General features: G+C 34.6%; 1 protein-coding gene and 1 long non-coding RNA gene across 2 annotated transcripts in view; both read left to right on the plus strand.

The window, feature by feature from the left end:
* Nucleotides 1–4,954: 4,954 nt before the first annotated feature.
* LOC107676375 (uncharacterized) lies at nt 4,955–7,759 on the plus strand. The gene is made up of 3 exons (XR_001632733.1): nt 4,955–5,229; nt 6,604–6,689; nt 7,698–7,759. It is a non-coding gene; the product is annotated as an uncharacterized LOC107676375 (long non-coding RNA).
* A 4,211-nt stretch (nt 7,760–11,970) lies between these two features.
* LOC107676374 (inositol polyphosphate multikinase-like) overlaps nt 11,971–14,469 on the plus strand; it is a 3,921-nt gene continuing 1,422 nt past the window's right edge. The window contains exons 1-2 of the mRNA XM_016470895.1: nt 11,971–12,095; nt 14,298–14,379. Coding sequence (XP_016326381.1) covers nt 11,976–12,095; nt 14,298–14,379 — 202 coding nt within the window. The 5' untranslated portion in view covers nt 11,971–11,975. The remainder of the gene's footprint in view (nt 12,096–14,297; nt 14,380–14,469) is intronic.

Consider the following 14,469-nt stretch of genomic DNA (forward strand, 5'->3'; position numbering starts at 1 on the left):
ACATCAACACAGTTCTTGTTCATTTTGAGGCAAATAAATAAATAAAAACAGTTGTTTTATCTATGCCATTAACTGTGCTCAGGACATTACATGTGATTTTCCACTTTTCTGGATTGTTACCAAATTACAGTTCATGTACATGTTCATTCTTTTTAATTTCCTAAACATCTTTTCAAACAGCATCGTTATAATGCTATTTTTATTGTTGCTAAAGGAAAATCTATAGCATTAGATAATGTAAGTGATATTTGCCAGTACATCTGTAGTTGGCTAAAGCATAGTTGTCTGTTTGCACACAATGAAAAACAATTAGAACTTTTTAGACGGTCCCTAACGAATTTCCCGCACTACATTGGACATTCAGTGGACATTCGCAAGTAAATATGCCATCAAAACAATACTTGGCCACTTTGAGCGATTGTGACAAGAATGAAGTAGGTTGACAACGATGTCGCTGATTAGAATATGCAAAAAAATAACTTTATTGCACTTATAATTAGAAAGTTATTGAACGCGGAAATGTGTGAATATTGTGAATGCGAATATAAAACCAACTTTACCCAAGTGTATGTGTTTATGGTTGGAGTTTAGCAGTAATTTAATAGAAACTACTGAAATAAACTGAAATAATGAAGATGTGGTTCATAAACTCATCAGCAGGTTATTATATCAAAGCGAGCGTCTCTGAATGTCTCCATTTGTTCTCTTTTGCTCGCTGCATCGTTGAGAATCTAATAGACTAGGCTAACTTATCTCTGTTCTTATCAGGTTTCTATAAATTAAATTTAGTTTCAATAACTGACATGGATTTAGTTACTATGATAATTTATTTAATGCAGATTCAACGTTTAATGGTTCAAACAGTAGATCTGCCATTGTGATGTTATTGGAGTCAAATATTTATTATCTTTAGTTTTATTTAATTAATTTAAGTAACTGTATTAATAATAGCAATATTAATATAATGGTATTCTTTTAAGTATTTATTTTTTTATATTTAAATAACATAAATTATTATTTTAATTTATACATGTATATCTAAAAATGGGTTATTTATAACTAACATGGATTTTAACTAACATTTAGACTGTGATGTTATTGGAGTAAAAGGCTCTGTATGGTAAGATGTCTTCTGCCCTCCTTCAGCTGAGATCATCACTGCAGTGTCTGTGACATTTGGAGCTGCAGCAGTGGGAATCCTCATCTACAAAACATTTTTCAGCAAAAGCAAATGTGTTAAGCCAAAGGTCAACCTTGATCTGCAGAAAGACAACCCCAAAGTGGTGCATGCGTTCGACATTGAGGACCTGGGTGACGAATCCTTGTTCTGTAGGTGCTGGAGATCCAAAAAGGTGAGAAAGAGCTTAATGAAAAATTCTGAGACACTAGAAACTTTTAACTTTGAATCAACACTCAAATTAGAGAAACAGTTGCATCAGAAAAGTGAGTGTTTGTATGTTTATAGACGTCCATTTTGCAAATCGCAGTAGGGACGGTTACTCCTGCAGAAACTGAAAATAAAATGCCATGCAGATGCCAGAGTCTGAATCTAACCCTCATGAAATCAGGAGAACTGTTTATTATGTACATATAATTCATGTACAGTTGGGTGTGATTGGTACAAGGAGGTGTTTATCTTGAACCTGTCTGTTAACATTCCCATTTAACTCATGCAAAGCTTGCTAGTCACGTATTGCAGGGGCGGATCCAACTGCCATTGACCTGGCCCTGCAATAGGTGACTTGTTGGCTGCATCCGAAATTACATACTTCCCTACTAGGGGAGCACGGGGCATAAAGTAACGTGGGGTTAGTTGTAACACACTTGGTTTGAATATTTCCACACATGCTAGCATAACAAAATTTACAGTATTTATTAGTTAGCATATCAACACTATATAGAAAAAAAAGTGTGCCAAAATTCAAAAATCTTTTGAAGATATCACTGAACATTTATTTTACCATAGTAAAATTAAAATTCTGGCTTAAGTACATTTTTCATCTCAGTTTTTATTAATCATTTAAAATGAAACAAATCTGCTATTATATTAATCTCCAATCTGTTATTTATCAGTTTAGCTAGTTTTTTAATGCTTTGATAACTAGCAGAAGACACTAACCAGCTTTAAATGCCAGTTGCGCAGATGGGGCACGTTGTAACACCCCAGCCAACATGTATATGTGGGCCCCACATGGTTTATACTTGGGCCACATGGGTACCAAGTGGGCATGGTCCCAAAATGGGCATCTTATCTGGGGCCCACTTAGGTCAGCTAAGTAGGTCTCACATGGGCAAAACCAGGTGGGCTTCCCATGTGGGGCCTAGTTGGGTCACTAATGGGAAATGAGGGCATGGGCTCAAAATGGGCAACACATATGGCCCCCATATGGGTTTCGCATATGGGTCAGACATGGGCAAACACAATCAGTCCCATATAGGCTGCCTACATGGGCCCAAGGTAGAACCCACATGGGCAATCTCTATGTGGGTTCTGAATGGGGAAACACATATGGGGCCTGCTTGGCCAACCCATATGGGTTAGAAATGGGCAAACACAATCAGTCCCATATATTATGTGGGCCGTCCCAAGCATGATTGCAATGTGTTCATTGTCAAAATCCAAAATCAGATTATTTTTAATTCTTAAAAAACGCCATTCTTTTATTTTAACAAAATATTTTAGTTTGTCTTGTATATATTTTTTTCATTCGATCAGATAACATTTTAAGCTGTCATATCTGGTCATGTTACAACGTGCCCCTCAGATGTTACAATGTACCCCACCTACGGGGCATGTTGTCACATTTCACTTCCATTTTTTGAGGGTAAATAAAGAAAAACGTATACACTGTAATCCTGAAACAAGGCGACATATTTGACACGTGTAACATTACTGTGGATAAAAAATATATATATTCTGAACCCCATGTGGATTTACACAAACTGAGATAGTCAAAAAGTGTTACTTTGTGCCCCGCTCTCCCCTATATAGTAGGCAAAAAACTGTATGTGAACAATAGTATGTCCAAATATGTTATTTTGGAAGCAGTCGTCATCTTTGCTTGTGGGTTTTCAGCTCCTGAAATTTTTAGCCAATCACCTGAATTTCAAATTCCATGTGACTATTATTGTTCTGAGGTCATAGGAACATCTCTAGTGGCTATTTAGAACAGTGATCTTAAAGGCAGCAAAAGGGAAAAATATCCATTTCATCCAAAGAAAAGAGAAGCTGAGCATCAATAAGATTTTGTCATGTTTTTGAAAGATGTTTCTTATGATCACCAAGTCTGCCTTTATCAGATGAAAAATACAGTAAAAACAGTAATATTGTAAAATATATTTTTTTTTCAATGTACAATAGCTGTGTTCTATTGTAATATATTTTAAAATGTAATTTATTCCTGTGATACAAAGCTGAATTTTCAGCATCATTACTCCAGTCTTCAGTGTCACATGATCCTTCAGAAATCATTCTAATATGCTGCTCAACAGACATTTCTTCTTATTATTAATGTTCAAAACACCTGTGCTGATTAATATTTTTGTGGACACTGTGATTTTGTTTCAGGATTCTTTGATTAATGAAAATCTCAAAAGAGCAGCCTTTATTTGAAATAGAAATCTTTTGTAACATTGTGAAATCCTTAACTGTCACTTTTGATCAATTGAATGAGTCCTTGCTGAATACACTTAATTCATTTAAAGAAAAACTTCTCCAAGGTAGCATTCAAAATTCATGCATGGTCACTTTTTGGTTGCATGATATGATTCATTGGTTTTTAGCATCAGTGATATCAAACTTGCCGTGACACATCTTTAATTCAATTGTTTTCTCTGGTCTCTTATAGTTTCCATACTGTGATGGCGCACATGCTAAACACAATCAGGAAACGGGAGACAACGTTGGTCCTCTGATCATAAAACGCAAGGAGGCCTGAGCCTTTTTCACTGTTCATGACAGTCCGTTCTCAGCGATAGAGATTAGTGTGTCTTCGCTTTACATGTGTGGTCAGGGCTGATGGGATTAAATGTGTGAGCAATACATATCGGTTTTCAATTTTTATCTTCTTAGACTTTATGGGATATTCTTCTGGTCATATTATTGATAGAATAGAGACAAAAACTTGAATTGAAAAAACGCGTTAGTCTGAATTTGAACTGAATCTTGTATGTTGTAGGAGATAAATATGAATGTGAAATGATTATGAAAACCAAATGGCCATCTTCTCATGTTTTCTTTCCATGTATTAAACTTCACATGTGACCTTAACTGATCACTGACATTAAACATATCTAAAGTGGCATTCTTCTATATCTATATATTTTGAATCATAGTCACAGAATCTGACAGGTTCCGTTTTGTCATTTAAAATCTACTTTGGAGGATTTTGCCTCTTGCCATTCAGATAGATGTACTTGTGGAAGGCGAGAATCTATTGATATAACAGAACAAAATGTTACATAGAGCAAAATCATGTTTTGATGACCTTGTCTTTTCTGTGAAATTATTGTGTTTTCTCTCTCAGAAAAGTACATTATAAAAGTGTGATGTTAAATAAACAGTTTCAAACTGATTTTGTGAGAGCACAACATTCAGTGTAAAACTTTAATTATGGAACAGCTCACAATTTCAGTTTGTGTCGCTTGAATAAAATGTTGAATAAAATAATGAATGTACCCTAATTCTTGCTGAGCAGTGACTTTAAGTAATTTAAAAGCAGAGTTTCAAGTGTGCCTTGTTTTGTTAAAACCATGAGTGGAGTCGGAATTATAAAAGTAAAAACTACAATTAAATGTGGTTAGCGCAGACGTAACGCGAGAACGCCAGCTTGGATTGGTGCACCGCGTGCTCACGTCACGACGCGTCGCGTACGAACGCAACCTCTGCGAACGCCGGTTTTGATTGGTAAACTGCGTGCCTACGTCACGAACCATTCAGTAACCCGAAACGCGTCGCGCTCTGGAGTAGATTAAAAGTACGGACACATATGCGAGTGAATGTACAAAAACACTCGGGGCTCCAGGAGCGCGAAAGAGACATTTTGAGTTTTAATGACCATGTTTATGTTCTTTTAGAATAACTGTCAGATATGGAAAATGATTAACCAAAGTTTTGCCAGCTTCTGTTAAAGTTGGATAAGTTGACGCTGGACATGTCTGCAGATGGTCAAATCATGGACTGATCATCTCGAACGCTGGAAAACTGGAAAAAGAAAATAATAAGAATGGGTCAGTAAAGCAGGTGCTCTTGGATGGATGTGTGCCTTTCTCTCATCAGGTGGCCGGACATAAATGCGGGATCAATAACACTGGCCAGTTTAGACACATCTCAGCTTCTGATGTTCTTCATGTGTTTTTTGTTGTTGTTGATAATTTATGTTTAAATTTACGGTATTCGCATTACATGGGAGTTATGGAACAATGAAGGATGTCAGAATCTTTAGTTATCTTGTTTGTCCAAAGTATGGCGTTCATCATGTTTAGATTGGATTAGGGTGAACACCTATCAAAAGTTTATACAGGACCTATTTCTAGCATAATTTGCTACCAATCCTAAAGGGATAAAAAAAAATCCTATAAGAATAAAACGGTATCCTGGATAAACCGAAATTCCCACAGGAGTCTTTTGTAGAATCGCATTAGAACAATGTTGGAATAGCCTACAAAAGGGAATCTCTTAAAATCCTAAAAGATTTAGTTTAAATTGCTTTCCTACTCCTATATATGACATTTTATTCTATGGGTAATTACAATAGTCCATGTACTACTGATTCCCAAATTGTGATAGAAATTCCAATAAGATTCGTGCACACATTCCATTAGGACATTTTGCTGAGAGCAAATCCCGTTGTCAACTGTGGAAGACTTCACACAGGTTGTTCTAACAGGCTTGCTAGGTTGAATTGGGCAAAATATCATATTAGAGGGATTTTTTTAAAGGGTCACAGGATTTGTCACTAACATGGGATATCGTCATGGTGATTGATTTCTACGAAAAGGAAAAATTAAGTTGCTTTTGCCAACAGTCAGATGACAGCATTTCCTCTATTGTAGTAACTCTCATGTGTCATTTGTGGCTCTGTCATGGGGATTTTCAGAACGAATGAGATGTAAGATGTTATCTGATGGACTGTCAGATTGTCACCAGGCAGCACTTTGTCTTTTCTTGTGTTAAAGGAATAGTTCGCCCACAGATTCTGTATTATACCCTCATGTCATTCCAAACTCATTGATTTTAAAAGAAGTTTTGATGGATATTTTCAAGACAATGACAAGTGACTATCAAGCTTTAAAATGGACATAACATTTCAGTACAATTTTTCTTTTTTGAAAGAAATTAATATTTTTACTCAGCAAGGATGCATTAAATTGATCCAAAGTCCATCCTGTCAACCTCTTTAGGTATTTATTAAATCCTGAGCTATAATATAATGTAATTCTTATAATGACACTCATGCATTTGTGTGACTTTTTTCTCTCCTGAGTTTTCTTTCAGATGTTTTCCTGGCGTCCATAAAATCTTTCACACTCAGAATATTTACAGTTGTCTTGATGATGAAGTGTCAGCAGGTTTTCAGTGTTTGCTTCGCTATAATTGCACAGGTGTTCTGCAGCATCCTGATGGAACGATCCTGAAACAGCTACAAGCTCCTCCGAGAGGCCCACGAGAGATGAACTTCTACACACGGGTAACTAAGATGAATCCACACCACTGTGAGCAATAGTTTGTACAACGATGCAAATAATGTCGGGGGGCAGGGGCGTCAGACTGGGGGTAAAACCAGTACTGATTACCAGGGTCCCAAAGGAAGAGAGGGCCCTTGAAAAGTATGGAATATATTTTATTTTACCTGGATATTTTCATTTCCTAATTAAATTTCATAATGAATGTCAGATGAAACGTAAATTTTGTGTATTGGCTGAATAACTTGGTTGATTGACTGACGGTTTCATGATCCCACCCCCCTTGCTAATGCGCCAAATGGTTTAGTCCATCTGCACGCAGTTTGTTTATGTTAAGAAGAAAGAGGGGTCAAGGTTAACACAGTATCTAAGTCCTGAGATGCAGAATGAATGAATTGAGCTCTGTGGCAAAAGAGTGTTGAACACTATCCTGGTGGAAAGAGAAGCTGCAATTTACTTCTCAGTGATATGTGACTCAACACCAGACATCTCTCACACTGAACAGAATGTGCTATTGTTGAGATATGTACATCAAGATGTAGAAAGCTATGCATAGGGCCCGGGATCTTGTGCAACGCCCCTGTCGGGGGGACAAATATCTGAACCAAAATAACACCCTGAATAACAGTAAAAACATCTACAAGCCCAAGCACAGTGCAAAAATCAACTTTTTAACTTTAAGTTTCTGTTAAAATTAAGTAAAAATACTTTTATTCTGCAAGGATACATTACATCAAAAGTGGCAGTACAGACATTTATAATGTTACAAGAAATTTCTATTTAAAAAATGCTGTTCTTTTGTTCTTTCTATTCATCAAAGGATCCTCAAAAAATTTCCACAAAAATATTACGCAGCACAATTGTTTTCAACAAATAATCACTCATTATTTTCAGTTAAATATTCACTCTTTGAGAGTGTCAGAATGAAAGATTATACCCAGCAAACAAAAATATGTTCTAAAAACTTAATGAAAACATTATTTTTGGATGTTTTCCTTTTCACATGTTTACAGGTATTTGCTAAAACTGCACAGATAAAAAGCTACTGGACCTGCAACAACATCTTCCCAAGTACACTCTTAAAAATAAAGGTGCTTCAAAAGGTTCTTCAAGCGATGCCATAGAAGAACCATTTTTGGTTCCACAAAGAACCATTCAGTTAAAGGTTCTTTAAAGAACCATCTCTTTCTTACCTTTTTGTAATCTGAAGAACCTTCTTTCGCCACATAGAACCTTTTGTGAAACAGAAATGTTCTTCAGATGTTGAAGGTTCTTTATGGAACCATTTAGACAAAAAGGTTCTTCTATGGCATCGTGAAGCACCTTTATTTTTAAGTGTACTATGGCACATGGAGGCCACAGAGAGTCACCACATGGTGAGATAAAACATCAACCCAACAAACAAAAAGATGTTCTAAGAGTGCTTTGCTAACGTTCCAATTAAGTTATGAAAATGTTATTTCTGAATTTTCCCTGAACATTCAAAATGTGCATTTCCTGGTTATGCAAATAGTAAGGGAACATTCTGTTGATTCATTTTGCAAACATTATGGTAACATTACTCTTGAATGTTCTCTGAATGTTCAAAACATCCAGTTCTGTAAATGTTTTAAACAACGTTCAGCTTTATAATTTTGCAAACATTATTGGAACATTACTTTGGAATTTTCTTTGGGCGTTCAAAACATCCAGTTTTTCAAATGTTTTACACGTTTTTTTCCTTCCTGGTAATGGGAACGTTTAAAGGTGCTGTATGTAAGTTTTTGACTCTACTAAAGCATAAAAATACCATAATGTGTTTGCAGATATTTAAGAAACATGCTAAGTTAACATACTTGTTTATCTGACAAACAATGCTACAGTCAGTTATTCTCCTTTGAAAATGTGTGTTCCGGGCCGGAATGTCGGTCTCTGTTTTGATTTGTGAAACCCGCCCACTGCCAGTTTACCCAATTGTATTTCGGCAATCCCGGGTTGCCAGTTGGCGGAAAACACAGCGTATTTCATTTCATTCATTGTCAAGTGCGCTCGTTCCAGTTGGTGTCGTCAATCTGGCAACCTGCGTGTGCGTCAAGTCTGAGGAGGAGGGGCCGGGTGAAAAAAACCCTCTCCAATATTTTTTAATTTGGACTGCAATACCTAGTTCAACCACTAAAAAAATGTCAATTTTTCACTTAAAAAATGTCAATCCTGCATACAGCACCTTTAAGGAATATTCAGTTTTTATCATTTTTCAAACATTATGGGAATGTTATATTTTAATATTCTCTGAACGTTCTGAAACAAGTAGTAACATTTAAAAAATGTCAGATGAATGTTTATAAACGTTTTAGAAAACAAAAATTTCCATGAACTCTGTATAAATAACATTTTTGTGCTAATGTTTTGAGAATCTTATTAAAGGCCAGATAACTTTGAACAAGTGTTCTATTAACATTACTGGAAGAATGTTTGTTCATAACTCTGAGAGAACCTTGAGAGAACGTTAGCCAAACGTTAGCTGAGAATGTCCAGTATTGTTTATATAAATAGATAGTGAACATGAAATAACATCTGCAACCCATTTTACTTCCATAATCTTATGTATTTAAAAATAAAACAGGATATTCACCAGGGGTGGAGCATGCTGTTACATTCTGATAAGATTACACTCTAAAAAATGCTGGGTTGTTTCAACCCAACTTTGGGTCAAATATGGACTAACCCAACCATTGGGTTAAATTTTTACATTCAATTTTTAACCCAAAAGTTGGGTTAGTCCAAATTTGACCCAAAGTTGGGTTGAAACAACCCAGCATTTTTTAGTGTGTACGAAGGCAAACCTTTGTTTTATTTGAAATAATATGCACAGATGCATAATAAGACCAAGATTACTGATTAAGGAAATAAATAAGGTCAGATGCGATTCAATGACTTTAAAGCACTAATGACGTGTTGTGTCAGTCCTGGTTGAACTCAGCAGTCACGTTCATTAAAACGGTTTCTTTAGCAGTTGAGCTTGAAGGTCATCAGCTCTAGTTAGTGTTATCTGTGTTTGGTGAATTTAGAGGGTTACTAATGTGTTAATAATTGACAGATGGTTTGGTATGTGGTGTGGGATGTAATCCAGCAGTGGTATGTTCTTTGGAAGCTCATACAGATGCTTATATAATCATATTTTCTGCCTCATTATGGGAGTTACCATGTGTCCAAAGTACATGTGCTTTGTGGGTGATGTGTTTGTTCAGTCTGTATATAATCTGTGTACTTTAAAGGAGTGTTCAGTTTATCAGTATTGGACTTTACACTGCCGTTCTCTGTCTGCTGTCTTGTGCTTGTATGGGACCATCCTGGTAATGGCACACCATAAATCACTGTGTCAGCCGACAGCACTGAGAACTAACTTGTCAGAAAGAATTGACTGGTCATTGAGTCTTATCAGTTGACACACTATAATTTGGCCTCTGAAACATCACTAATTTTAGTGTTCGGTGTGATTGTAGAAATCAGTCGTGAAGCATTCAGACAGTCAGACGAAATCATCACTGCTTTTTAATGATGTTTTAATGTTGGACTGAAGAGTAATGATTATTTTCTGAAGATTCAGTTGGGTCTATAGTTTAGATTTTCACTTTCCCGGCCAACATTTTCACTGGCCCAACCGCAAAGGAATAATCAGAAATGTTTATATTTTTAAGTTACTTTTTAAAATGTTGCATATACATTTTTACTTAAAAATACTATATTGTTCAGAAGTTGGTGTCAATATGATTTTTAAAAGAGTAAAAAAAAAAAAAAAAAAATTAAAACTTTTATTCAGCATGGATCCATTAAATTTATAAAAGTAACAGTAAAGACTATTTCTATTCATCAAAGAATCCTGGAAAAAGAATCCACAAAATTAAGCAACAAAATTCAGATTTGTCATCATAGGAATAAATTATATTGTAAAATATATTACAATAAAAAACTTTTTTTTAAAGTTGTAATACTATTTCACAATATTGCTGTTTTTATTGTATTTTTGTATATATATATATATATATATATATATATAAAAAATACTAATAATACTAACATTATAACATAATTTATTTAGTCACAGTAGTGTTTCTCATGCTAAAATATAATTATTATGGGATTTAATGGATTAAAAGATAGATTGCACGAATGTTTCATCAAAAGCAAGAGTTTGGGAACAGCTAGAAACTATTTGGAAGTCAATTACAACAGAGACTGTGGGAAAGTACATAAAAACAATGGCAGCAAGAATGCAAGCTGTTATCAAGCCCAAAGGAGGCTATACAAAAATAAAAATAAAATAACGTTTTTTTGGTTATTATGTGTGAATAAAGACTGTTTAGTTGTTTCAATTTGTTATTTGCCTAATAAATGACTAACACATTTATTAGACCATATATAATATTTGTTCAAAGCTTTGGGGTCAGTAAGATTTTTTCCATTAAATGTGACGTTTTTCATTAATGTTTTACACACAATTATCCCACACTTTTGCAGACAAATAAAAGATGGCTATGCAAAACATTACAGATTAGTTTTCAATACATTCACATAATGGTTTCAAGGCTATCACAGTCATTTTTGCCATTTAGATTACATTTTTGCCATATAGATAACATGGATTGGTGACATATCAGCAGAATTTGCAACAACAGTGTACTTCACAGAAAACCAATTGTTTGCATGACATAAAAGTGTGCATAAAAATATACAAAAAAAACAAAACAAAACAAAAAAAGGCTGTGATTCTGTCACTTGGGTCCACAAAAACTCTCTCAGAACTCTTCTTCTCTCATCAGAGCTGTATCTGAAACTGGAGGATGTGACGAGGAGGTTCTTACGGCCCTGCATCATGGATGTGAAGATCGGGAAGAGAAGTTATGACCCATTACTTTCTTTCTTTCTTTCTTTCTTTCTTTCTTTCGTTCTTTCGTTCTCTTTCCAGACCTGGAAATGGTAAATTAATAAAATCTTGAAAAGTCAAAATTATAAAGCTCTAAAATGTTTAGTTGGCTCCATCTTCATTATTAATATTATTAGTAGTAGTACTAGTTGCTAGTAATAGTAGTATTAGTATCATTATTATTATGTTTTTTATTGTAATTTCCAGGCTTAATTGGAAATAAATAAATTAAATTAAATAAATTAAAAAGAAAAGAAAATACTACTACTACTACTAATACTTATCATTATTTTGTTTTGTTTTTTTTTTTAATCAAGGAAAGAAAATAAATAAATAAAAATAAATCAAAAAGGAAAAAGAAAAGAAATGGTTCTTACGGCCCTGCATCATGGATGTGAAGATCGGGAAGAGAAGTTATGACCCATTAGCATCACAAGAAAAACATGAAGAACAGATTAGCAAGTATCCTCTGATGGAAGAGATCGGGTTCCTGTTACTGGGCATGAGGGTGAGACATCGTGTGTGTGATTTATTAACTTTCCTTATCCTCATTATGCAGGATCCCCCGTTTTTCTGCTGTTTTATCTCTGTATCCTCCTCGGATTTTCTTATTACAAACTGTGAGGGTTCATAAACACAATATTAAGCTTCAGATCCCCCGAGTGAGGGCTCTAAAGGTTCGGTTTCAATGCTGCTCAACAGAAATCCCCATCTGTTGTCTTGTAAGGCTTGATCAATATTCAGAGCTTATCCAGACACTAGGTTAATTACCTCTGAGGAATACCGATAAGACATTTGATGATAAGATTGTGATGAAACCAGCGGTCAGTGCACACACTCCTCTGCTTTTGCTTTCTACACTTCATTGTGCTGCACTTGCTGTGAAGGTCACATGAGAAGAGACAAGATACAATTAAGATGCATTTATCATGATACAAACAGTGACATTTTATGCTCATTGACTGAATTTGTTTTGTGGGGTCTGTGGAAATATCTATTAAAATGCCTTTAAAAGGTAAATATTTAACATTTGCAAAATTGTACTTTTCAAAAATGCTTTCCAAAGACTGGTAATCATGAGATTATTTTATTGTATTTACAATCCCAAATTTTATAAGAAAGAACTCTGCTTCCTTGCCTTGTATTTTTTCTTTAACTTTTAAACTATTTAAAAAGTTTTTCGTTAATTGATATAAATCTGAAGTGAAATAACATATAAACATTAGATGGAAAACTTAAAAAAAAAAAAAGGAAGGAAGGAAGAAAAAAAACGTTGCTTGGCAACTAAATCAAATAAGTTGAAGGTGAAGTACTAAAATAATTATAAATAGAAATAGAAAAATAATAAAAATAACAAAAGCACATAACAAAATGACTAAAACTTAAAATAAAATTGAAAAATTAAAATATAAAAATAAAAGCCAATCCTAAATATGAATAAATACTATAATACAATAAAAAAATAATACTAAAATAACACTGTTTCTTGCAAAATACAAATTTGCTAGAATAGTCTGTACTAGTGTTATATCTTTGTAGGACGTTTTCCTCGGCAACTGTTGCCAATATTCTTTGTAAAACTGCCTTTGATGCCTTTCTCTGACTTTGAATTGAATCCTAAATATGAATAAATACTATAATACTATAAAAAAAATAATACTAAAATAACTGACTTTGAATTGATGATTGAATTGTTGGTGATATAAAAATTTGAATGTAATTGAAAATGTTTTCTTCAGGTATATACATAAATACAAATTACATGTTTTTCTAATGATATTTATATAATTTATTTGGGTTGTTGTACTACGACAGTATAAATATATATTTCTGAATTTATATTTTTGGAAAGGGGTCCCTCATGATGGGATTGTCATATTTAGGGGCCCTTGGCATCAAAAAAGTATGAAACCCCTGACCTGGCCAATCACATTGTGTCTAAATGCCAGTAAGTGGTGCAAGCTTTAACATCTGTTCTCTGTTAATCTGAAACAAATCATGATAAATTACACCTGAAAAGAGACATTTTATCAATGTCACTCCGTCGCTCCCCACAGCTTCACTTAATCATTGAATTAAACAAGTTTAATTCAAGTTTGATTGCTGTGCAGCATTTTTCTTACAGTAAAGACAGACAGATCGACCCAGGAAACATCTCAATATAATTAAATTGTAGAAATGATGCTGCATTTTACTTTATTATTGACGGGTTTTGCAGCCTTGTGAGTTCCATTAAGTCTCCAACTCTTTTCCTCTGTTCAGTCTCTGTTAAATCAGCTTCTCTCTCTGCTTTCTGCGTGTTCTTGTTTCTTTGCACCTAATTGGTTTCGGTGTCTCAGGGCTGGGGAATTTTTGCCAGCTGCTGTCACCCTCTCCTTCCTTTCCCCCCTCTCTCTCTCTGTTGCTCTTGGTTCCCATGTTATTTCAGTTTAGTTCATTTGTTTTGTAGTGTGGAAGGATCTATTCAGTGAGGCTCATCACAGTTTTAAGTCTGTATGCATGCCAGTCTCTCCAGCGCTGTTCTAAACCTAGTAAGATGCCTGTGTAGAACAGCATATTAAGGCCTCATACATAGGCACACTCCGAATGTTTAATATTTGTCTGTGTGGTGTATTTAGCTAATGCTCAATTTTAGACAGCAAAAAACAGAGCTTCTTTCATGTTTCTCTTCATTGCAGTGTTTCTGATGGATCTCATCTTCTCACCTCAGGTGTACCAGATCGACCCAGACAGATACATTACTCATGACCAGTTCTATGGACGCAGTCTCGGAAAAGACAGCATTAAAAATGGTGTGACTCCAACTTCATTATTATTAATATTATTATTACTTATTATTACTGTTACTGAGATCCCTATATATATATATATATATATATATA

The sequence above is a fragment of the Sinocyclocheilus anshuiensis genome, unplaced genomic scaffold (genome assembly GCF_001515605.1).
Source record: "Sinocyclocheilus anshuiensis isolate Anshui unplaced genomic scaffold, SAMN03320099.WGS_v1.1 scaffold961, whole genome shotgun sequence".
In the NCBI taxonomy this organism is placed as follows: domain Eukaryota; kingdom Metazoa; phylum Chordata; class Actinopteri; order Cypriniformes; family Cyprinidae; genus Sinocyclocheilus; species Sinocyclocheilus anshuiensis.